We start from the raw sequence: 25,914 nt of genomic DNA on the forward strand, positions 1-25,914 counted from the left end.
CCCATCATTTCATGCAAATAGAAGGGGGAAAAGTAGAAACAATGACAGATTTTATGGGCTCCAAAATCATTTCAGATGGTGACTGCAGCCATGAAATTAAAAGACGCTTGCTTTTTGAAAGAAAAGCTATGACAAACCTAGACAACGTATTTAAAATAAAAAGACATCACTTTGCCAGCAAAGGTTTGTATAGTCAAAGCTATGGTTTGTCCAGTAGTCATGTACAGATGTGTGAATTGGACCATAAAGAAGGCTGAGTGCTGAAGAATTGATCCTTTTGAATTGTAGTGCAGAAGAAGACTCTTGAGAGTCCCTTGGACAGCAGGGAGGTCAAACTAGCAATACTAAAAGAAAATCAACCCTGAATGTCCATTGGAAGGACTGATGCTGAAGCTGAAGCTCCAATAGTTTGGTCACCTGAGGTGAATTGCTAACCCATTGGAAAAGACCCTGATGCTGAGAAAGATTGAGGGCAGGAGGAGAAGGGGGCAACAGAGAATGAACAGAGAATGAGATGGTTGGATGGCATCACCGATTTAATGGACATGAGTTTGAGCAAACTCCAGGAGATAGTAAAGGATGGGCAAGCCTGGTGTGCTGCAGTCCATGGGGTCGTAAAGGGTTGGACATGACTTGGAGACTGAACAACAACAACAGCAATTATTTAGTATTAATAATAAGTGACATAAAATGAAAATTATGTGACCATAAATATCAATTTAAATGTGTTAATCATTATTTTTGAGTATATTGAGTTAGTTTTGAATAATTATGAACATTTTTGATCAATAAGGTGGGTTGATTTTTGGGGATTTCCATATTTTTCTCCAAATTGGGTCAATTTATTTTTTATGTTTTTATTTTTCCGATTTTATTTTTGAGTGCTAGTGTTACTTCCCTATCCTTAAACAATCATGTGAATGGAAACCTATCTGTAGATTTGAAACAAATATCATTGGAGAAATGGTGTCTAGAACTAGTATATCACTGATGACATTTATTTGGGGAATGATTTCAGGACTGCAGGTGATGATGGCATTTTAAGAATTATTTTTAAAATTTATTTTTTATTCAGGTAATACTGATTTATGTAACATTATATGTTTCATATATTGAACATTAATGTTTCTACCTCTGTATACAGTATAGCACTATTATATTTCTACTTCTGTATACAGTATTGATGCTTTTGAACTGTGGGGTTGGAGAAGACTCTTGAGAGTCCCTTGGACTGCAAGGAGATCCAACCAGTCCATTCTGAAGGAGATCAGCCCTGGGTGTTCTTTGGAAGGACTGATGCTAAAGCTGAAACTCCAGTACTTTGGCCACCTCATGCGAAGAGTTGACTCATTGGAAAAGACCCTGATGCTGGGAGGGATTGAGGGCAGGAGGAGAAGGGGATGACAGAGGATGAGATGGCTGGATGGCATCACCGACTCGATGGACGTGAGTTTGAGTGAACTCCGGGAGTTGGTGATGGACAGGGAGGGCTGGCGTGCTGCGATTCATGGGGTCGCAAAGAGTCGGACATGACTGAGCGACTGAACTGAACTGAACGATACAGTATAATTTCCGTCTATCACCATATAGTTGACCTCCTTACCCATTTCACCCTCCACATCCTCCCTTTACCTCTGGTAACCACTACTCTAATCTCTATATTTATGCATTTCTTTTTGTTTGGTTTGGTTTGTCCATTTATTTTTATTATTTTTATTCATTTTTATATCATATTATACATATGAGTGACATTATATGTCTTTGTGCATCAGATTTATTTCACTTAGCATAATTCTCTCAAGGTCCATTCATGTTGTTGCAAGTGGTAAGCTTTCATTGTTTTTATGGCTGAGTAGTATTCCATTGTGTGTGTGTTTATATATATGACTTCATACATGCTTATATATATATATACACACACACACAATGAACTACTACTCAGCCATAAAAACAATGATATCTTGCAGTTTTTCTCTGGTGACGCTAGTGAAAAAGAATCTGTATGCCAGTGCCTGCAATGCAGGAGACATGGGTTCGATTCCTGGGTTGGAAAGATCCCCAGGAGTAGGAAATGGTAACCCACTCCAGTATTCTCACCTGGAAAATTCCATGAACAGAGGACTGGTGGGCTATAGTCCATTGGGTCACAAAGTGTAGGATACAACTAAATGATTGAGTAGATACACATATATTTCTTCATCTGTTCATTCACTGATGGGAAGTCCAGTTATTTTCATATCTCAACAATCATACATAATGTGATGAACATAAGGGTGCATGCATGTATCTTTTCAAACTGGTGTTTTCATCCTGTGTGCTAAGTTGCTGCAGTTGTGTCTGACTCTTTGCCATCCTATGGAGCATAGTCCACCAGACCCTTCGGTCCATGAGATTCTCCAGGTAAGAATACTGAAGTGGGTTGCCATGCCTTCTTTCAGGGTAATCTTCCCAACCCAGAAACTGAACCTGTGTCTATTTTGTCTCTTGCATTGGCAGGCATTAGTGCCACCTGGTGTTTTCATATTCTTGAATAAATACCTTGTTTGGGGTGTAACTGGATCATACAGTAGTTCTATTCTTAATTTTTTGAGGAACCTCCACACTTTCCCATAGTGGCTGCATAAATTTACATTCCTATCAACAGTGTACAAGGGTTCCCTTATCTTCACATCATCACAAACACTTGTTATAGCTTGTCTTTTTGATAACAGCCATTCTAATATGGGTGAGTTGGTATCTCACTGCGGTTTTGATTTGTATTTCTCTGATAGCTAGTGATGTTAAATGCCTTTTCATGTGCTTGTTGGTCAACTGTATGTCTTCTTTGGAAAAATGCCTATTCAGGTCCTCAACTCTTTGGATAATGTTTGCTCTTTAGTTGCTGAGTTGTATGAGTTCTTTATGTATTTTGGATATTAATCCCTTATTAGATATATAGTTTGTGAATATCTTTTTATGTTTGGTAGGTTGTCTTTTCATTTTGTTGTGCAGAAGCTTTTTAGTTTAGTGTAGCCCCATTTGTTTAATTTTGCTTTTGTTTCCCTTGCTTGAGGAGATGTATTTAGAAAGATATTGCTAAGACTGACGTCAAAGAGCATGCAGCCTATGTGTTCTTCTAGGAGTTTTGTAGTTTTGGTTCTTACATTCAAGCCTTTAATCCATTTTGAGTTGATTTCTGTATATGGTGTGAGGTAGTGATCTAGTTTCTTTCTTTCTTTTTTGCCTGTGGCTGTCCAGTTTTCTTAAAACTACTTATTGAAGAGACTGTCTTTCCTCCACTGTATATTCTTTGTTTCTTTGGATGATGGCATTTTTGAGGAAGTGCAGAACTATATTGTAACTCTGGGATAGCTCAATAAAATACTTCTACTTTCTACTTTTCCCTTTTCCTTCCCTCTCTGCCTCTCTCTCTCCTTTTTTCCTTCCTTTCTTGTCAAGACTCAAATGTCTCATGTTTGAAACACATGTTTTCCTTTTGAAATTCTTCTGTAGTGCCACAAACTGCCATTTATACACAATAGAACCTAGGGTACTGCCTGGCATTTATTAGGTCTCAATATTTGCTTATTGAACTGAACAAATTGCCCAGATTACATTAAATTTGTTATAGCCCTGAAGTTTGTTCTCTAGTTGTCATATGAATAAGAGAGAATCTTCTCACCTCTTCTCTAATATATAACTGTGTTTAATGCTGTATTGTTTCCTTTTTGTAAGTTATGATTGTGTTTTAGAATAGTTTGTTCTCACTCTACTTTTATTCTTTCATATTACAGTATAATCATTTTTGTGGTTCTTTTAGATATAATTTTAAAAGTGTGCATCATAGTTCCTATCCTTTTAATTATATATCTGTTGCTGTATACTTATGTTGTTTTCCGATATTTTAATGCTATAAAAGTGCTACAGTGATTGTCTTGATATATAAGGCAATTTTCTTTAGTACTTTGCAATATTTCCTTAATGTATATTTTTAATATGTGAAATTACTGGGCCAAAGGACCCAGAGCATATTTATTAGGTTGATGAAAAAGTAATTACAGCTTTGAACCATGAATTTTAAATCATTATAACTAGACTCACACACATCTTTATTAATCAAAATAGGAACCATTACAATCAACAGATTTTTGCCAAAAAGAAATAAGTTTATATATTCCTGTAGTATGAAAATCCATGTTTCAAGATTCAACAGACTCCTGAAAAACATTTTCTGCATCCTGCTGGTTGTAAAGTATTTTCACTGCAAGAAGTTGTCAAGATGCTTGAAGAAGTGGTAGTCAGTTGGCAATAGGTTGAGTGAATATGACAGATGAGGCAAAACTTTGTAGCTCAATTTGTTTAACTTTTGAAGCATTTGTTGTGCAATGTGCAGTTGGGTGTTATCATGGAGAATTTGGCCCTTTCTGTTGACCAATGCCAGCTGCACGCGTTGCAGTTTTCGGTTCATCTCATTGATTTGCTGAGCATACTTCTCAGATGCAATGGTTTCACTTGGATTCCGAAAGCTGTAGTGGATCAGATGGGCAGCAGACCACCAAGCAGTGACCATGATCTTTTTTTGATGTAAGTTTGGTTTTGGCAAATGCCTTGGAGCTTCTTCTTGGTTCAACCACTGATCTTGGTCATCATCAGTTGTCGTATAAAATTCAATTTTCATCACACATCACAATTCGATCAAGAAATGGTTTGCTGTTATTGCGTAGAATAAGATAAGATGACACTTCAAAATGACAGTTTTTTTGACTTTCGGTCAGATCGTGAGGCACCCAGTTATCGAGCTCTATCACCTTTTCAGTTTGCTTCAAATGCTGAATGACCATGGAATGGTTGACACTGAGTTTTTCAGCAGCTTCTCCTGTAGTTCTAAGAGGATCAGCTTCAGTGATCCTTTCAATTGGTTGTTTTCAGCTTCCAATGACCGGTCAATATGCTCCTCTTCTTCAAGGCCCTTGTCTCCTTTGCAAAACTTTTTGAACCACCGCTACATTGTGTGTTCATTAGCAGTTCGTGGGCCAAATGCATTGTTGATATTGTGAGTTGTCTCTGCTACTTTATAACCCATTTTGAACTCGAATTAAAAAAAAAAAATCACTGGAATTTGCTTTTTATCTAACATTTTTTCTATAGTCTCAAATAAATTTAAAATAAATAGCGAGTAATAAGTCATTAACAAAAGAACATAAAATGAGAAGTGTGCATTAAAAAGATGTATAACATAACCACATTTATTTAAGAATATATTCCAATAGCAAATGGCAAATTTCAACACTGCAAAATCACAAGTACTTTTGCATCAACCTAATAGTTACTACTAATATTCAAGGTATAAAGCATTTTTAAGTCTTGTGATACATATAGCTGAATTGTGTTCTGAAAGGTTAACAGCTTTATGTACATATTCTTGCTTCCTTACCTTTGCGAGGATTGGATATTCCCATTAAAGTATTTTGGTATGAAAAAAATATATATCAATATTTAACATACGTTTTTTGTTTTTTAATTTTTACAATGTTCTGTTGGTTTCTGCCATCCAACAACATGCATCAGCCATAATTATACATATATCACCTCCCTCCTGAGCCTCTGTCCCCTCCCCCCGATCCTACCACTCTTGGCCATCACAGAGCACCAGATTGGGCTCCCTTTGTTATACAGCAACTTCTTACCAGCTATCCATTTTACACGATAGTGTATGTGTGCTGATGCTACTTTCTCCATTCATCCCACTCTCTCCCTCCCTCTCTCCGTCCACTAGTCCATTCTCTACAACTGTGTCTCCATTCCTTCCTTGCAAATAGGTTCATCAATATAATTTTTCTAGATTCCATATAAATGCATTAACATACTATATTTGTTTTTCTTATTCTGACTTACTTCACTCTGTATAGTAGGCTCTAGGTTCATCCACCTCACTAGAATTGACTCAAATTCATTCTTTTTTATGACTGAGTAATATTCCATGGGATTTTCCAGGCAATAGTACTGGAGTGGATTGCCATTTCCTTCTCCAGGGGATCTTCCTGACCCAGGGATCGAACCTGGGTCTCCCACATTGTAGACAGACGCTTTACCATCTGAGCCACCAGGGAAGTCCTATATATGTACTACATATACATTTTTAAAGATATTGGTGAGGCTGAAATTTTAAAATGTATTTTGTTAATCATTTAAATTTTAAACCACAAATGATGCATTTTTCTAAAACCTACTTCAAACATCTTAAATACTGTGTTTTTCCCAAACACATTTATCCTGCTCAACCACTCTCTTTTCTGTTATCAGCCATCTTTCCCAGACTCATCAGTGATGGTTCATATTTCATCATCTCTATCCTAGCTCAACCCTCTCTCAACAGATGATTTTGCCTCCTACACACCAAAGCAACAGAGGTCATTAACTGAAACTTTGACTTCCCTTTCCTCTGCCTCCAAATGCCTGTTATGTGACAATGAACAGCAGTTAGGAAATGCATAACTCTGTAGGAGTAGAATCCCAAGGGTTGTCAAAGAATCCATGGGTTGCCCAGCTGAGAAATCTGGAAGTGATCCTTTGGTGGCAGTGAAGGCTCAAAACAACATTATCTGGTAGAGAGAGGGAAAGTTAGTCACTACCTCCATGCAAAATGTAATGGTTCCTTCCCTTTAGCAAAGTCACCATTGAGTTAGCATCTAAGGCAGGAAATGCCACACCACTGTATCCACAATACTGTAGCAATGCAATCAGGCATCTCAGAAGGAACCAGGCCAAATTAGAATTTTAATATTTTCTTGAAATCCCTTACATCTTTGCCTTTGCATTTCCTATTTTTCAGCCTTCTGTTCATTCATTCAACCACTGTTTATTGAGACACTTTAAATGATTTTAAGTGAGTCAAAAACCCCTGTTTTCATGAAACTTACAGTATTCATGGAGTAAATGAGATAAACAAATGCATGGTATGATAAAAGGTGATATTTGCTAGGCAGTAAAAAGAGAATGAGGAGTTCTGGTGCAGAGGGGAATTGATGGAATTACAAATAGGATAGTTAAGGAAGACCTGTCTGATCATAAATTCTGAAAGAAATGAGAGTGTTAGCCATGCAGATATCTGTGAGATGAACCTAATGAACAGAGGGAAGAGAAAGTACTAAGGCTCTATGGCAGGAAGCAGCCTGATGCCTTCAAGGAGCAACAGGGAGCCCAGTGTGACTGGCAGAGTGACTGAGGAGACAAATAGGATGAAAAGAGGTCAGTGGGGTAACAGAAACCATTCCTGGTAGTTTTCTCAGCCACTGTGATTAGTTTGGCTTTTCTTAAGGGTGAGGAGGGAAGTCACTGGATAATTCTGATGAGACATCAGTTCAGTTCAGTCGCTCAGTCTTGTCCGACTCTTTGTGACCCCATGGACTGCAGCACACCAGGCCTCCCTGTCCATCTCCAACTCCCAGAGTTTATTCAAACTCATGTCCATTGAGTCGGTGATGCCATCCAAAAATCTCATCCTCTGTCATCCCCTTCTCCTCCCGCCTTCAATCTTTCCCAGCATCAGGGTCTTTTCAAATGAGTCAGCTCTTTGCATCAGGTGGCCAAAGTATTGGAGTTTCAGCTTCAGCGTCAGTCCTTCTATGACTATTTAGGACTGATCTCCTTTAGAATGGACTGGTTGGATCTCCTTGCTGTCCAAGGGACTCTTAAGAGTCTTCTCCAACACTACAGTTCAAAAGCATCAGTTCTTCGGTGCTCAGCTTTCTTTATAATCCAGCTCTCACATCCATACACGACTACTGGAAAAACCATAGCCTTGACTAGACAGACGTTTGTTGGCAAAGTAATGTCTCTGCTTTTTAATATGCTATCTAGGTTGGTCATAACTTTTCTTCCAAGGAGCAAGTGTCTTTTAATTTCATGGATGAGACATAGCAAGAGAATATGTAGAAATACGCAGTATGTCAGATGTTGAGAATTGCTTGGAGAAAGATAGAAACAAGAGAAAAGAAATGGTGATGTACCAGAACAAAAGAGAGAGGACCGAAATGAATGAAATTAGAAGTGAGAGGAGAAGTTACAACCAATATCACAGAAATGCAAACAATCATAAAAAATACTGAGAACAATTATATGATTACAAATTGGGCCATTTTGAAGAAACATATCATCTTCCAAGACTGAATCAGGAAAAACAGAAAAATCTGAGTAGACCAGTTAATAATAATAAAACTGAATGAGTAATTTAAAAACTATCAATAAGCTAAAGTCAAAGACCAGAAAGCTTCACGGGTGAACTTTACCAATATATAAAGAGCTAACATCAAGGGAGTGAATGCTTCCAAACTCATTCTATGAGGCCAGCATTACCCAGATACCAAAACCAAAGATACACACACAAAAATTTATAGGCCAATATCCCTGACAAGCATAGATGCAAACTGCTCAACAAAATGTTAGCAAATCAAATTTAATAATGCACTGAAAGAATTATGCATTAGGATCAAGTAGGATTTGATTTGCAAATTGACTGATTTGCAAATTTGCAAATTTGACTGATTTGCAAATCAGTCAGTGTGACACACCACATAACATTAATAAAAATCACATGATCATGTCAATAGATATAGAAAAAAAATTTGACAAAATTCATCATCCATTAATGATAAAAACTCTCTACAAAGTTGGTGTAATTGGAACATACCTTAACATAATAAAGGCTATTTATAACAAAGCTAACATCATGCTCAACAGTGAAAATTTAAAGCATTTTCTCTAAGATCACATTTGTTTAGTAGCATATGGTTTAGTCTCCACATGTTTGCAATTTTCCCATTTTCTTCCTGTATTTGATTTCCAGTTTTATACTATTGTGTTCAGAAAAATACTTAACGTAATTTCTATCATCTTAAATTTGTTGAGTCTTGGTTTTTTCCCCCTAGTATGTGATCTGTTCTAGAAAATGCTCTATATGCACTTGAAAAGAATGTGTGTTCTGTTTTTGGTTGGAATGTCCTGTAGACATTCCTTTCAACTTCAAGTTATGTCTCACTGCTTCCTTATTGATCTTCTGTCTGGGTGATCTGTCCATTGATGTAAGTTGGCTGTTAAAGTCCCCTAATCTTATAATATTATTATCAGTTTCTTCCTTTATGTCTATAAATATTTGCTTAATTATTTGCTATATTAGGTGCATATATGTTAATGAATGATATTCTTTTTATATTGATCCCTTTATCATTATATAATGCCCTATTTTGTCTTTTGTTATAAACCTTGTCTCAGCCTTGCTCTCTGAAATGTATTGAGTGTTCCCACATCCAGGAGAAGGGGATGACAGAGAATGAGATGGTTGGATGGCATCCCTGACTCAATGGACATGGATTTGAGCAAACCCTGGGAAATAGTGAAGGACAGGGAAGCCTGGAGTGCTGCAGTTCTTGGGGTCACAAAAAGTGGGACATGACTTAGCCACTGAACAACAAAACACCCAGGCTCAGGCTAGGTGCTTACAGACACAGTGCCTTTGTTTCACCCAACAACTCCATGGGGGTACTATTATTATCCTTCCCATTTTACAGATTTGAAAATGAGGGATCAGAGAGTATAACTTGCTCATGATCAGAATGCTGGCATTCAGCAGGATACAAATCCAAGTCTTACTAACTCAGGGTTTTTCAACCTCAATACTATTGATACATTGGACCAGAAAATTCCTTGTTCTGGGGACCATTCTGTGCACTGTACAATGCTTCCCAACATCTCTGGGGTCCACCTGCAAGATGCCAGTGCCAGTCCCCACCCCACGGAGTGGGGAAAACCAAAAATGCCTCTAGACATGACCAGATGTGCCCAGGGGGGCGGGGTAAAATCCCCTTGTTTAAAAACCACTGCCCTGACATGAGGGTGGGGGAGGTGGGAGAAATGGCAGACATCATCATTATTACAGTGGACGAGGGACTGTGGTTAGGGAAGATTCTGAATGCTGATATCAATCTCTGACCCAGTCTGGAAAGAGGTGAGTTCAGTTTTTTCTTCTCTGCTTTATGATGAAAAGGACAAAGCCTGTTCATTCATTCTTTCGTTCAGTAGACATTGCTGAGCACCCACTAAGTACCAAACCCTGATCTAGCTTTTGAGGAGAAAGCGAGGAACAAAACAAAAATTCCTGTCCTCACAGAGGTTACATTCAAGGTAATATGTGAACAAGTGAAGCATGTGGTATCCCAGACAATGATAAAGGCCAAAGCAATAGAGTATGCAGGTGGGCCAGGGTGGGTATAGGAATACTGGTGGGGACTTACAATGTTAAATAAGGTGGCCAGGTTTGGCCTCACTCAGAAAGTGACATTTGAGCAGAGACTCACAGTAGGGGAGTGATTGAGGCCAGCTGAAGTCTCAGGGAAGAATGTTGCACACGGAATAGTAAGTTCCAAGGCCCTGGGGCCTCTGGGAGGTTGAGGATTAGTCAGCGCAACCAGAGTGGAATTAGGAGGTGGTGAAGAGGTCAGAGTGTTAGTGGAAGGAACACTGTGTATGATGTCCACATTCACTTTGTTATTGTTCCGCCTCTAAGTTGCATCCGACTCTTTGCAGCCTCATGGACTGCAGCATGTTAGGCTCCGCTGTTCTTCACTATCTCTCAGAGTTTGCTTGAACTCATGTCCATTGAGTCAGTGATGCCATCCAACTGTCTCCTCCTCTGCTGCCCTCTTCTCTTTTTGCCTTCAGTCTTTCCAAGCATCAGGGTCTTTTCCAATGAGTTGGCTCTTCCTATCAGGTGGCCAAAGTATTGGATCTTCAGCTTCAGCATCAGTTCTTCCAATGAATCTTCAGAGCTGATTTCCTTTAGAACTGACTGGTTTGATCTCCTTGCAGTCATTTAGCTAAGGCCATTTCTAGTAGCAGTGCTAGATGCAAACTTGGACTTCGGAGTTCTCCTTTCCAGCTGGGTCAGGTTGCACAAGCCACTTTGTCCTCTGTATGGGCCCTGTCCTAAAACCAGGCCCTCACCTGAGTTTGTGACTCACCTGGCTGGACCAATGCTTGCAAGATATGGGAAGGTGGAGAGTGCAGGTGGTGGTTTATAAGTGGAGCACATCTGCTGTCTCCCAGCTGTATCAAATGGTCCTGTCCTGAGCACAGTCTCCTCTTGGCCTCTCCCATGGTAGAAACAGCAGGATGTTGATCTCGTTCTTCCTCCTGCTCCTTGCTATAGCTTGTGTGGCCTCCGTGGGTGTCGGACTATGGGTCTTCAGCAACCACTTCCTCACCACAGATATCCCTGCTGCCATCAGCCATCCACTGAGACTGCGGGTCCTCAACTGCATCCTCCAGCTTTTGATAACATGGGTGAGTTTTGTGTTTTGTTTGTCCCCTCCTCCAGAGAATAATATCCCTGGGTCAGGAAGATCCCCTGGAGAAGGAAATGGCAACTCACTTCAGTGCTCTCGCCTGGAAAATCCCATGGGAGGAGCCTGGCAGGCCTTTGCAGTCCATGGGTTTGCAAAGAGTCGGGCATGACTGAGCAACTTCACTTTCTTTCCAGATGATTAAGAGCAGATTAAGAAAACAAAGGGCTGCCCTGGTGATTTAGACAGTAAAGAATCTGCCTGCCCTTGCAGGTTTAATCCTTGGGTCAGGAAGCTCCCCTGGAGAAGGGAATGGCTACCCATTCCAACATTCTTGCCTGAAGAATCCCATGGACAGAAAAGCCTGGCGGGCTACAGTTCACAGGGTCGCAAAGAGTCAGACATGACTGAGCAACCAACATTAACTAGAAAAAGAACATACCAGTAGCTTTCAGTTAAACTAACAGTCACATCATGGCTATGGAGGCTGACGGTGTATTACCAAACCTGAAGATTTTCTATTGGATAACATGGTTCTTAACCTCTTCCTGATGTTTTTCAAGCTGGCCTGGGCTAAGAGCCACAACATTCCAAAAATGATTCACTTCCTCAGATAACAGAGAAATTCCACCCCACCTCCTGTCTTATTTTCTCCATGACATCCACCATTCTGTGGAGTGGTGAAGACAGGGATAATTGTTCTGAATTTGGGGCCTGTGTTGGCTACCTGCTACCTAGAACCCGCCAACCACAAAATAAAGAGATGCAGCAGATGAGTAAATGAGTAGAGATGAGTGCAACTCCAGAATGTGACTTTTTAGAAAAATACTTTATTGCTTTTGAGAGATGGAAAACTCTTTCTGCAATATAGTCAGATTCTGCTCATTGTTGCTGGTTTGTATAATTTAATCAAATACTTGTAAGTATATCATGGCAAGGATTGTGTAAATATTGCCAATTAGTATTTGCTGTGATTTTCCAGAGGGCTGATGGAGATTGAATACAGAAGATACATTTTAGTCTCTTACTTCATGAAAAGTGATGGCAAGCACTTGTTCTCAATGTAACCTTGATGCAGGAGAACTCAGGGGCCAATTTTCTTACCTGTAGGGTCAGCTTGTATGAGATGGGATGGTTCAGTCCTGTGGTTTTCCTGGCCTTGACTCTCATAGTCTACACTTTGGGTTTCCAAATACAGTGACTCAATTTCCTCATCTGCAGGATCAGGGAAAGTAAGAGACCCAGCTTCATAGCACTTGGTGGGTACGTAATGAGTTAATCTACTCAGAGTGGACTTTATGTGCCCAGCACAGAGTAAACCATCCATAAATATTAGCCTTATTACTATTTTTTGATTTTTTTTTCCTACAAAGTTGTGTAACTGCTATGTATCATTCTCCCTTTCCAGCTCTGAGGATTAGTGATGAGTGAGAGAAATAAAGCCCCAGACAGAGGTGACTTGCAGGCAGTCTGAACACTCAGGGCAGTGCCAGGTGGGGAGTCAGCAATAAATAAGCAAACTTGCTACAAATAAACCAAATGACAAAGTGGGAGGTGCTGTGAGGAGAGTAAAACAGTAGGGCTACAGTAGAGTATAGTAGGGTTTCTTAACCTGGAGTTCCTAGAACCGCCAAGGGTAACAGAATGCAGAGTCCATGAGTTTGGATGGGGTGAAAATTGCCCCATTTTCACTTAACATCTAATGCAAATGTGGTATTTCCTTCCATCATGCATGAAGGGAACAAATCACCATTGGGACAGCAGAACCCTCAACTTTGTCAGCAAGAGGAATCACGGATATTCTCAGAGCCTATTACAGGCATAGCAGATTGCAAACAATCGCATGTGTACCTTGTTCTTTTGAAATTATGATAGTATTAGACCAGCCACTAGATCTTCTATTTAGTATGCTAATAAGGAAGTACTGAAGGTATATTATTACAGCATACATTTACTCTAGTATTTTGATAACTATATTTCAGTAAAATGTAATAATCCTATGTATTTATTTTATATATTCAAATGTATTCTGTGAAAAGGCCACAAACTTTGCTAAAAGCCCAAATGCCCTTGGTACAGAAAGGATGAGGAACCACTAGAAAGAGAGTGCCTGGGGGAGAGCCCACATTACTTGTTTATATTTTTTATCATGCAAACTTACAGATATAACCCAGAGAGAATAGTATAAAGACAGGAGACAGAATAAAGATGGGAGACAGAATAGTATAAAGAAGCCTCAGACATTCAACTCATATTATTCATGATTATTGATTCCCAACCAATCTTACTTCATCTGTGCCCTTACGTTTTCCTTCATTCCCATTTCCTTATAAGTAGATCCCAGATATCATATTATTTTTATCTAAAAATATTTCTCTAGGTATTTCTAAAAAATAAGACCTCCCTCTGCCCCACCATCCCTTTAAAAAAACATAACCACTATGCAATTACCACTCTTTAAAATAGCAGCAGATGCTTAGGATGGCTATCATGACCAGAATGGTCCAGAAAGGCCTCCCTGGGAAAAGACCACATGTGCAGGCTGAGGTGGGAGCCTTTCTAGGGTCCCTTGAAGGGTGACCAGAGCCTGGTTTGTGGGGCTGGGTGTCTGAAGAGAGAGGATTGAGAGGTGCTGGTACTGGAGCAGTGAGGGTCTCAGTGAGGATGGATTTTCTGCAAGTGATGGAGGCATAGTGGGGGACTTGCAGGCTTGTGGTCCAGTCTGCAGCCACTCTGCAGAGGGTACTGTGGTGGTAGAGCCCTGGCACAGCACACTCTGAAACGCTTCTCATCCCATTTCCTTTTCTCTCACCAACAGGGGCTGATTTTTGAGAAACTGAGAATCTGCTCTATGCCCCAATTTGTCCGTTTTGTTCACGATCTGCTGCCACTAAAGAAGCATCCAGATGTGGTGGTCAAGGACCTCCGGTTTGGGACGATCCCGGTGAAGCTGTATCAGCCCAAGGCACCTGCGAGCGGTCTCAGGCCTGGCATTGTGTTCTACCATGGTGGTGGGGGCATCCTAGGGAGCTTGAGTAAGAGTCCTTTCCTTAGATCCCTTGCACAGATGTCCCAGAGCACAGCCAGGTGGACACACCTTTCAGCAGGAGGTGGCACTCCTATCATCTTCCTGGGGTCTCAAAGCTGCTATTATGGCCAGGGGACACCAGGACAGTTACCGGGGCCCAGATCATATACATATGTATATATACCATGCTGCTGCTAAGTCGCTTCAGTCGTGTCCGACTCTGTGCGACCCCATAGACGGCAGCCCACCAGGCTCCCCCGTCCCTGGGATTCTCCAGGCAAGAACACTGGAGTGGGTTGCCATTTCCTTCTCCAATGCATGAGAGTGAAAAGTGAAAGTGAAATCGCTCAGTCGTGTCCGACTCTATCAACCCCATGGACTGCAGCCTAGCAGGCTCCTCCATCTATGGGATTTTCTAGGCAAAAGTACTGGAGTGGGGTGCCAGTGCCTTCTCCGATATATACCATACATATATATTAAGGATTTCTCTGGTGGCTCAGATGGTAAAGCGTCTGCCTGCAATGTGGGAAACCCGGGTTTGATCCCTGGGTTGGGAACATCCCCTGGAGAAGGAAATGGCAATGCACTCCAGTACTCTTGCCCGGAAAATTCCGTGGACAGAGGAGCCTGGTAGGTTACAGTCCATGGGATCACAAAAAGTCAGACATGACTGAGTGACTTCACTTTCTCTGTCTCTCTCTCTATACACACACACACACACACAGAGTTCACACAACATAAAATTCACCATTTTAAAGTGTACAATTCGGTGGTATTTAGTACATTCAAATGTGTGACCACCACCTCTATTTAGTTGTAAATAAGGATTAAAAACAATGAAAACACAAGTGTGTTTCACAATAGGTATTGCTTGAGACAAATTTCTGGTACAGACAGACAGGAGGACCAAAGAGTAGAGGAAAATTAGTGAGGGGGGGGATGAGTACAAAATTGGGTCAGTGTTAATATGTCTTAATTTTTTCTATTGTGGAGAAATTAGGGAGAAAAAACACCTTTACATAGTACTTCTTGATCTGTGGAATGCCAGAGTCTCTTTGCTGTAGACTTTGAGAATAAGGGATTTAATACAACCGTGGTTTTGTTATGGTTTGCATAATCAATGATAGTGAGCCAATATTTATTTGTTGACATTATTAATATTTACATGGCAGATACTATGGAATCTGTGTAGATGCATAATCTTTTTTGTAAATTTTTTTAAATTGTAGTAAAAGCCACATAATATAAAACATATTTATTGGTACAGTTCAGTGGCACTAAATACATCCACATTGTTGTACAACTCTCACCATCATCTATTTCCTGAATTTTTTACCTTCCTAAACTGAGTCTCTGTCCCCATTAAACACTTAGTCCTCATTTCTCTTCCCAACACGCCAGTGGACCCTGGCATCTACCAGTGTACTCTCTGAATATGAATTTGACTATTCTATATTCTACATACCTCGTGTAAGTGGAATCAAACAGTATTTGTCTGCACCGAATATATATTGGAAAGCATCTCATCTAAGTTCCCAGCAACCCTACCACTGTCATTATATCCATTTTACAGAAGAGGAAATGAAGCCTCAGGGAGGTGAAGGGACCCACCCGGTACAACTTTAGGTCAAGCTAAAAGGAGGAAAACTTGGGATCTGAACTCAGGTCTGAATCCATAGCTCACCCACTGAACTACTGTACTCCATGGTCAGACATCTTCTCAGATGCTGTGAATGCACTGTAGAATCGATAGGGTTGCAAGTGTGGGGTGGGGGTGAATCTTAGAGAAAGCTGTTGAGACAGCTCGACAGACGAGAGTGAGAAAGTAGAGAGGAAGGCTGACTACAGCTGGAGGAGAATCTGCAAACCCTTGTTAGAATCAACCCAGCCCTTTGACCTCTGAGGTTATCCTTAAGAAGGGGCAGGTGAGGATGGCTGGCAAAAGGAGCCCACTTAACCTCCCTTGCTTGAACGTTTCAAACCTTTTATTTTTTAGAAACATACCATGGCATATGCTGTAACTTGTGCAAGAAGAGTGATGCAGTGGTTCTAGCAGTTGGGTGAGTAAGGCAAGGGTGGAGAGATGCTGGGATTCCAGGAGCCCCAGGGGCAATAAAGGGGAGGGAGCCAGGAGTCTGTGGCAGGCAGGTGTTGAGGGATGCCAGGAGCACAGGATGGGCTGTGAGATGATGGTGAGCAGGAGGGCAGGGAAGAAAGAGAGGAAGGGAGAAGCAGGGAGAGGCAGAGATGGGGCATCCCTCCTGCGGGTGGCCCTTGAAAGTGAAAGTGAAAGTCGCTCAGTCGTATCCAACTCTGTGCGACTCCATGGACTATACAGTCCATGGAATTCTCCAGGCCAGAATACTGGAGTGGGTAGCCTTTCCCTTCTCCAGGGGATCTTCCCAACCCAGGGATCAAACCCAGGTCTCCTGCATTGCAGGCAGATTCTTTACCAGCTGAGCCACAAGGGAGGATGCCTTTAGAGCATTGCATCATCTGGAAACTGGATAGGGGGTGGTATTTGCAAAGTACATCTGGGTGGTCTTTGCAAAGTACATCCGGGGCAGAACTTCACTACCAGTGCATGTCTGGGTGGAATACTGTATGTGAAGCAGAACAGCCCTGCACCTTCTACACACTGAGTACCTCCCTCCACCAAATGCACACAATGCCCTGCACTGTAACCAGGACAGCCTCAAACACTGCCACATCATTTCCATGCTCCAGAGAGGGGGATCCACCCTGGTGAGACCCACTGAAGGAAGCAGGAAAAATGAAAATGCCACTGTCTCTCCTAACTGATCTGGGCGAGTCACCACACGACCTGGAACCTCAACAGGGCACAGAGACCTTCCCTGGGTGTCCTGCCTGCTGCCTGACACATCATCACCCAGGGCCTGGGTGGTTCCTTCTGATGTGAAGTTGTTCCTGCAGTTTCATTTAAATGCACATGCCAGGAAGAGATATCCACTGCCAACATCTTGGTGGGGATATAACCAGTGAAGTAAGTAAAATTGACAGAAGTCAGTCCTCAGGCATTTCTGAGCCTATGTGCCTGGGCATTGAAGGCTTTGTCTATCATCTCATTTAAGCCTTCTACTTTGAGTTCACGTTCTCAAGCCTCAGAAAAAGAACTTTATAGAAGAAATATGGGTAGAAGGATGTTAGACACAGGTGTTTTGGGCCCTGTAGGAGTGGTAAGTGTAAACCATATTCCTTGATTCCTTTTCAGATACCGCATGTTGCCTAAGCATAGGTTTCCAGTGATACTAACAGACTGCATGGTGGGTACAATGCACTTCTTGAAGTCCTTGGATACGTATGGGGTGGATCCAGCCCGGGTCATAGTCTGTGGTGACAGTGTGGGCGGGAGCGTGGCAACGGTTCTTTGTCAAAAGTTTGTGGACCGTTCTGATCTCCCCAAGATTCGTGCTCAGATCCTCATCTATTCCGCTCTCCAGGGCCTGAATTTCCAGTCCCCTTCCCATCAGCAAAACAAAAACATACCACTGCTTAACCACAATTTGGCCTTCTATTGTTGGTGTGGTTACCTGGACATCAGCCCCTCCTGGATAAGCACTGTATTGAAAGGCGCCCACTTGCCTGCCGAAGTCTGGGAAAAGTACAGGAAGTGGTTGAGTGCAGAAAACATCCCAGACAAGTTTAAGAAGAGAGGTTACCTGCCTATGTCCCGTGAGCCCCTGAATGAGGCTGCCTATCTGGAGACAAAAATCACTCTAGATGTGGTAAACTCACCCTTGATTGCAGACGATGAAGTAGTGTCTCGGCTCCCTGAAGCTTGCATCGTGAGCTGTGAGTACGATATACTTCGGGACGATTCGCTGTTGTACAAGAAGAGGTTGGAGGACCTAGGGGTTAGAGTAACTTGGCACCACATGGAGGATGGTTTTCATGGAGTGTTGACCACCGCTGACATGAGCTTCTTTTACTTCCCCTGCTCCTCGAGGATTCTGGATGCTGTGGCTCATTTCATAAAGGGGCTGTGACCATCTTTCCTTCCTGCTGCAGTTGCAAAAGTGTGGATTCTGCCATCATCTAGTTCTCATCGAGGGTCCCTGTTGTTCACGTAGGTGATGCTGGGTAGGACTGCGGAGAGTGTGGAGGTTACCATGTCATCTTACTTCAGGTTCTGGAATCCTAGAATGCATGTCTCTGATGTCTAAAAGGAGAACAGCAGAAGAGACAAGTTTAGGGAAAAGGTGGGCTCTCTGTCCATGATCACTGTCAGGGAAAAATTCAGCTGACATTCTTAAGTGACCATTTGCAAGAGAGAATGAGCAAGTAAAGACCATTCATGGCCTCCTTGAGGGAGAGTTCAGGCTGCCCAGGCTGATCCAGGCTTTGGGCAACAGGAGTGTCTACTTGTCTGGACCTTGGAATAAGCTGGGAGCATCATGTGCAATCTTGTGGGCCTCTTCCAATCTGGTTCAGAGGGCAGGGGTCCTGATGTCCTAGTGCTGGGTGGTGGTGCAGAAACTGGTTTCATTTTCCTCCTCTGGGTACATGGTAACATTTTTCCTGCCCTTTCTCTGAGCTCAGAGTCTCAACTGCCTGGACTGGAGGAGTGAAGATGGATTGAGTAGGTTTTCCATAGTGGTTGACACTTGGTCGTGGATAAAGACAGACTGGAGCTCTTGGAGTCAAAGTCAGGCTTTTAGCCAAAGGCTCGTAAGCAATATTATATGTGCTCAAGCAGCAGAGTCCAGAGGGAAGCTAAGTCCCAAGCTGGAGATCTATGACGATGAAATCTGATCAAACTCAACCATGTCCACAGTGGAAATCAAAGGAGGGCCCAAAGAACTGAAGATATGTTAGTGAGAACTATCACTACTTTAAGAAAACAGAACCAGCTCAAACTGGCCTAAATCAAAGAGAATATATTGGCTAATGTAACTACAAACTGCAAGGATAAATCAGTCATGGTTTGATCCAGGAACTCAAACAGTATCACCAGCTACGTTCTCTTTACTATACTCTATGCTTATGAACTTCACCTTCCCCTCTCTAGATTTGGCTTGTCTTTTCCCATAATCAAGTTCATTATAATGAATTTACTTAATTCTCAGCAGTCCCAGCAAAAATCACACTGCAATTTGATGGCTCTGTTGGTTTTCTGAGTGGTGTATCCAGTTGCTAAAACCAAGAACATGGAAGTTTATGACTGACCAGCCCCAAGTCCTGTGCCCTCCTTGGAGTGGAGGGTGGGGTCAACTCCATCTGTGCTTGGATGGGCATGGGGGATGCATGAGTTCTCCCTCACATCAACACTTACTCTACTGTAGAAGCCCAACTGAAGCCTGAGACAAGGTCCTTGGAAGTGGCAAGAGATGTCAAGGACCACTGGGCAACTTGACCACTTGCCACTTAGGAATAAAAATTCCTTTGAAAGGGATAGCCCAAGCTCTCAGGCTGGCCCCACCTGGTCCTCAGGAGGCTCTGCTCCTGACTGGCCAGTGGCTTTTATAGGCCAAGAACCAAAGGACCTGCACAAAGTCTACTGCACAAAGGGCCCCATGTTTGCCCTTAAGTTGCATTCAGGTGAATGTTCAAGCTGACATGTGGGGCAGAGAGGAATCCCACTGGATGGCTTCTTGGTCCATTCACAACAGGAGGACCAGCTTTGTTGGAGAATTAGGAATCACTCACTAAAAGCACATAGCTTTTACTGAATTGTCCCCTCTGAGACAGGTCTCTGAGCTGATTGGTGGCCTTGGGCCTGTACTGTGGCCTTGGTTCACCCCCAGCTCTGGAGATAGGTGGAAGGAAGTGAGCTGACCTTCTGGAAATTTGGGTGGTCAGCTCTTCAATGGTGGGATGGTGAGGAGTGGCTGAGCCACAGGAAGATGGTGCCCAGTGGAGACAGTGGGTTACCCTTTCACCCACTTCCACTAGGTATGGAAGAGTGCTGGGTGGGCTTATTTCTGAGGCTGCTTTCTTCTGCAGGCAGTGGGGGAGATGAAGCCCTTTCACTCACAATGGTTGGTTTGATCTGGGGACATGATACTCCTCTCTTCTCCTTTATGCTTCATGGCTGTCCTTCCTGAAGAGGCTCAGGGAGTGGAAAAGGGGTAGGAATGAATGTTCACTGAGAGTCCACTGCATGCTAGGCTCCATACAGGGCTGTTTAAATCTGCCACCTCACTGTGATGAAAAACAGCTATGCTGGGTTGCTGCCTAGGCATTTCATGGTATGACAGCTCTGCTCACATCCAGAGTCTGGACATTATGATAAAGACCCGTGCTTAGGATTTCCAGCACAAGTTTCTGCTTTTTCCCTGGTCATCTTTTAAAATAACCATTTTAGAGTTGATCCTGTGAAAAGTCAGTGACCTCCACCCCAACACCTTAGAAGGAATAGGTGCTTGCTTGCTGTCCTGTTCTTCATCTCCTGCTCACTCATGACCTGGAACAGAGGACTGCGCTCCCTGCCCCTGCTCATTGCACACCCCCACCCCACCCCCATTTCTGGGATCTGTAAATAATAAATACTGTGACTTTACCTCCTTCGTGTGAGTCTATTGAAGTTGTACTTTCAGTTGAAATGACCCCTACGTGTTCACTTCCTCAAAGAGAGAGTTTGGATGTGGGGGGAGCTTCCTGTTGACCCTGTGTGAGGGGCTGGTGCCCTCTCATTCAGCAAGCCATCATCTTCAGTCTTAATACACCAGCTACGCTGTCCTGCCCCACCCCACCCTTCACTATGTGTACACGTGAAATCTACAAAATGTGTACTCTTAAGCCCATTTTACACGTAAGGAAACTGAGCCCAGAGATGTTAACAACACTCATTTCCTGACACTTTCTAGTAAGGCTCAAGGTGAGCTGATTCAGTAGTTTACCCAAGGCCTTGTAGTTGGTGGGACACTGAGCATAGCAGCTCTGGTCAGACAGTAAACCCTTTCTGCCAAGCCCTGTAGCCCATTAGCTCATTTCTTTCCTATCATTCAGAATTAAAGTGAAAGACATGACTGAGTTACATGACCTTATGTGAGTCATTTCCCATGCAGCGAGGTATTAGCTACCCTCTGATCTGAGGCAGATTGATAGTGTCAAGTCTTTTTGCCAGCAGCTTTTATTTATTTATTTTTTGCTTTCTTGACTTTTCTTTTCAGTTCAGTTCAGTTCAGTCTCTTAGTCATGTCCGACTCTTTGTGACCTCATGAATCACAGCACGCCAGGCCTCCCTGTCCATCACCAACTCCCGGAGTTTACTCAGACTCACGTCCATCGAGTCAGTGATGCCATCCAGCCATCTATCTCATCCTCTGTCGTCCCCTTCTCCTCCTGCCCCCAATCCCTCCCAGCATCAGAGTCTTTTCCAATGAGTCAACTCTTCGCATGAGGTGGCCAAAGTACTGGAGTTTCAGCTTTAGCATCATTCCTTCCAAAGAAATCCCAGGGCTGATCTCCTTTAGGATGGACTGGTTGGATCTCCTTGCAGTCCAAGGGACTCTCAAGAGTCTTCTCCAACACCACAGTTCAAAAGCATCAATTCTTCAGTGCTCAGCTTTCTTCACAGTCCAACTCTCACATCCATACATGACCACTGGAAAAACCATAGCCTTGACTAGACGGACCTTTGTTGGCAAAGTAATGTCTCTGCTTTTCAATATGCTGTCTAGGTTGGTCATAACTTTCCTTCCAAAGAATAAGAATCTTTTAATTTCATGGCTGCAGTCACCATCTGCAGTGATTTTGGAGCCCCAAAAAATAAAGTCTGATACTGTTTCCCCATCTATTTCTCATGAAGTGATGGAACCAGATGCCATGATCTTCGTTTTCTGAATGTTGAGCTTTAAGCCAACTTTTTCACTCTCCACTTTCACCTTCATCAAGAGGCTTTTTAGTTCCTCTTCACTTTCTGCCATAAGGGTGGTGTCATCTGCATATCTGAGGTTATTGATATTTCTCCTGGCAATCTTGATTCCAGCTTTACTTTAGCTTTCTCTAAGTCACAATGGCTTTGAAATAGGTAACCATAGCCCCATTTGGGAATGGACAGCTGGCATGCCCTGCTAACTCGGCTCAGGGAAGATGGAGCCACCTTTAAGCCCAGACACTCCGGGAGTGTTTTCTCACTAAGTTCCCAGGATTTCCCTGCAAAGATCTGCCAGTTTGCCCATGGCAAGTGCCATCAGATAAAAGATAACGCATTGTAACCAAAATTGTTTTGTCAGAAGGCAATTGAGGACAAGATCTTAGGGCAAAGTAAAAAAAAAAAAAAAAAAAATGGTGTCTTTCTCAGGGTACTTCTCACCTCCAGCCAGGACCTCCCTACCTGTCTGGCTCTAAACCCTGTCTCCCTCTACCCCTGTATCCTCTGCACTGGAGTACCTGCCTGCTGTCTCCTCCTAACTCTGGGCTCGCTAGTGATATACAGGCTAGTACAGGTCAGGCTCCACTGAAGTGACAAATGGCACCACAGTCTCAGTATCTTATGAAGCAAAGGTCTATTTCTTGCTGAATTACGTATTACAACCCTCAAATGTCAGCGACTTCCCAGGTGGCTCTGTGGTAAAGAACCCACCTGCCAGTGCAGGAGATGTAAGAGATATGGGTTCGATCCCTGGGTCGAGAAGATCCCCTGGAGGAAGGCAACCCACTCCAGTATTCTTGCCTAGAGAATCCCATGGACAGAGGAGCCTGGTTGGCTACAGTCCGTAGGGTTGCAAAGAGTTGGACACGACTGAAGCACCTTAGCAAAGGTCAGTGGCAGCATGGCTCCACATTCATCTACCCCCAGATCCAGGCTGATGGAGCAGCCTCTATTTGAGATATCTCCAGTCTCATGGAAGAGGGGAAAAGAGCATGTTGACTCACATTGGCTCCCCAAGCTTCTGTTTAGAAGTGATGCTCACTGTTTCTGCTCACCTTCCACTGGTCAGAGCAAACAAAACCTATGTCCTGTCAACTAAGCTTGATGTTGACAGGACAGAGGAGAATAAGAAGAGTGGCAGATACTTGTGGTCAGTATTACAGCTAACCACACTTTCAATCATATTTTCATTTCCATTCTTGTTCAGTTGCTGAGTTGTGTTTGACTCTTTGTGACCTCATGCACTGCAGCATGCCAGGCTTCCCTGTCCTTCACCATCTCTCAGAGCTTGCTCAAACTCATGTCCATCGAGTTGGTGATGCCATCCAACTATCTCATCCTCTGTCGTCCCTTTCTCCTCCTGCCTTCAATCTTTCCCAGCATCAGGGTCTTTTCTGATGAGTTAGTTCTTTGCATTAGGTGGCCAAAGTACTGGAGCTTCAACTTCAGCATCAGTTCTTCAAATGAATATTCAGGGTTGCTTTCCTTTAGTATTGACTGGTTTGATCTCCTTGCACTCCAAGGGACTCTCAAGAGTCTTCTCCATACATCAACATGAATCCGCCACGGGTATACACATATTCCCCATCCTGAACCCCCTCCCACCTCCCTCCCCGTACCATCCCTCTGCGTCATGTATAAAAAAAAAAATTAAAAAAAAAAAAGTCTTCTTCAACACCGCAGTTCAAAAGCATCAATTCTTCAGCATTCAGCCTTCTTTATGGTCCAACTCTCACATCCATACATGACTACTGGAAAAACCACAGAAAGAAAGAAAGTGAAGTTGCTCAGTCATGTCCGACTCTTTGCGAGTCCATGGACTGTAGCCTGCCAGGCTCCTCCGTCCATGGGATTTTCCAGGCAAGAATACTGGAGTGGGTTGCCATTTCCTTCTCCAGGGGATCTTCCTGGCCCAGGGATCAAACCTATGTCTCCTGCACTGTAGGCAGACTCTTTACCATCTGACCCACCAGGGAAGCCCAAAGCTATGGAAAAACCATAGCTTTGACTATATAGATCTTTGCTGGCAAAGTAATGTCGCTGCTTTTTAATACACTCTCTAGGTTTATCATAGTTTTTCTTTCAAGGAGCAAGCATATTTTAATTTCAAGGCTGCAGTTACCATCTGCAGTGACTTTGGAGTCCAAGAAAATAAAGTCTGTCACTGTTTCCATTGTATCCCCATCTATTTGTCATGAAGTGATGGGACCGGATGCCATGATCTTAGTTTTTTGAATGTTGAGTTTTAAGCCTGTTTTTTCACTCTCCTCTTTCACTTTCATCAAGAGGCTCTTTATGTAAGTGATGTGGTGCTAAAGAAGACTCTTGAGAGTCCCTTGGACTGCAAGAAGATCAAACCAGTCAATCATAAAGGAAATCAACCCTGAATACTCACTGAAAGGATAATTCTGAAGCTGAAGCACCCATATTTTGGTCACCTAATGTGAACAACTGACTCATTGGAAAATTCCCTGATGCTGGGAAAGATTGAGGGCAGAAGAAGAAGAGGGTGTCAGAGGATGAGATGGTTGGATGGTATCACACATGCGATGGACATGAACTTGGGCAAACTCTGGGAGATGGTAAGGGATAGGGAGGCCTGGCATGCTGCAGTCCATGGGGTTGCAAAAAGTTAGACACGACTGAACAGCAGCAGCAAGTGATATGCAAATATAGTCTCCTTTTATTTATTTATTTTGGCTGCACTATGTTACTTGCAGAACCTTACTTCCCAGACCAGGGATGGAACCTGCCTCCTCCACAGTAAAAGCACAGAATCCCAACCACTGGACTACCAGGGAATTCCCTTTTATAAAAATATCTCCTTTTAGAGATAAAGCTAAAGTCTCTTTGACCACCCTCCCTCAACTCCAGTCCTTTTGATCTGGATGTATCAGCTGTTACCTTCTTTGAGGTGTGCAGGGTTGGTTTCCCAACCCTTTAAAACCTGTTGCTAGGCTTTCACATGTACAGATAGGTACCTACGAAATACAGAGTATTATTTTGTGGGATGGCTTTGCTGTATATTGTATATAACAGATTATTCTGAACCTGTTGTACCACTTTTTTTCACTCAACAATGTATCTTAGAAATCTAGCCTAGCAAACCATATAGATTGCTCTTGCTCTATATAGCAACTGCATGGTAATCCATGGGATGGCTCTATTACAGTTCTTAGTCATTCCCTACAAATTTTTAGTGAACGTATCTGCATGTGCCTGCTTCTATATGTGTGATTCTCTGTGATAGATTCAAGAAGGACTGAATCTATCCCTGGCCTGACACAATTTTCCACATTAATAGATACTGTACAGATGCCTGTTAGGGCTTCCCTAGTGGTCCAGTGGTTGGAAGTTTGCCTATTAATGCAGGGGACATGGGTTCAATCCCTGGTCTGGGAAGATCCCACGTGCCATGGGGCAACTAAGCCTGGGCACTGCAACAAAGAGTGGCCCCTACTCACCACAACTAGAGAAAGCCCAAACATAGCATCAAAGACCCAGCACAGCCAAAAATTAATAATAATAATAATAATAAAGATGTCTGTCCCATTCCCCCCTTTGCCCCAGCAGATCTCAGCTGGGAGGGAAGTAGTTGGATTGTAACCACCAATCCCAAAAACAGAAAGAAAATTGATTTTGAAAGAAAATTGAAAAGTGCTTGACACCTGGTTGCGTGGGACCTATCAGGCTGGTAGGTCTATATTTTAAAGGGAAATGTCCTTAACTCAAAT

General features: G+C 42.6%; 1 protein-coding gene across 10 annotated transcripts in view; it reads left to right on the forward strand.

The window, feature by feature from the left end:
- AADACL3 (arylacetamide deacetylase like 3) overlaps positions 1 to 20,847 on the forward strand; it is a 155,614-nt gene extending 134,767 nt beyond the window's left edge. For 9 of the 10 annotated variants that reach the window (XM_070384925.1, XM_070384918.1, XM_070384919.1 and 6 more), the window contains 4 exons: positions 11,183 to 11,316; positions 14,134 to 14,350; positions 16,340 to 16,403; positions 17,576 to 20,847. In XM_070384925.1, coding sequence (XP_070241026.1) covers positions 14,167 to 14,350; positions 16,340 to 16,403; positions 17,576 to 18,350 — 1,023 coding nt within the window. In that variant the 5' untranslated portion in view covers positions 11,183 to 11,316; positions 14,134 to 14,166 and the 3' untranslated portion in view covers positions 18,351 to 20,847. The remainder of the gene's footprint in view (positions 1 to 11,182; positions 11,317 to 14,133; positions 14,351 to 16,339; positions 16,404 to 17,575) is intronic. The other variant, XM_070384926.1, reaches the window with a different exon arrangement.
- Positions 20,848 to 25,914: the final 5,067 nt, after the last annotated feature.

The sequence above is a fragment of the Bos mutus genome, chromosome 16, assembly GCF_027580195.1.
Source record: "Bos mutus isolate GX-2022 chromosome 16, NWIPB_WYAK_1.1, whole genome shotgun sequence".
NCBI lineage: Eukaryota > Metazoa > Chordata > Mammalia > Artiodactyla > Bovidae > Bos > Bos mutus.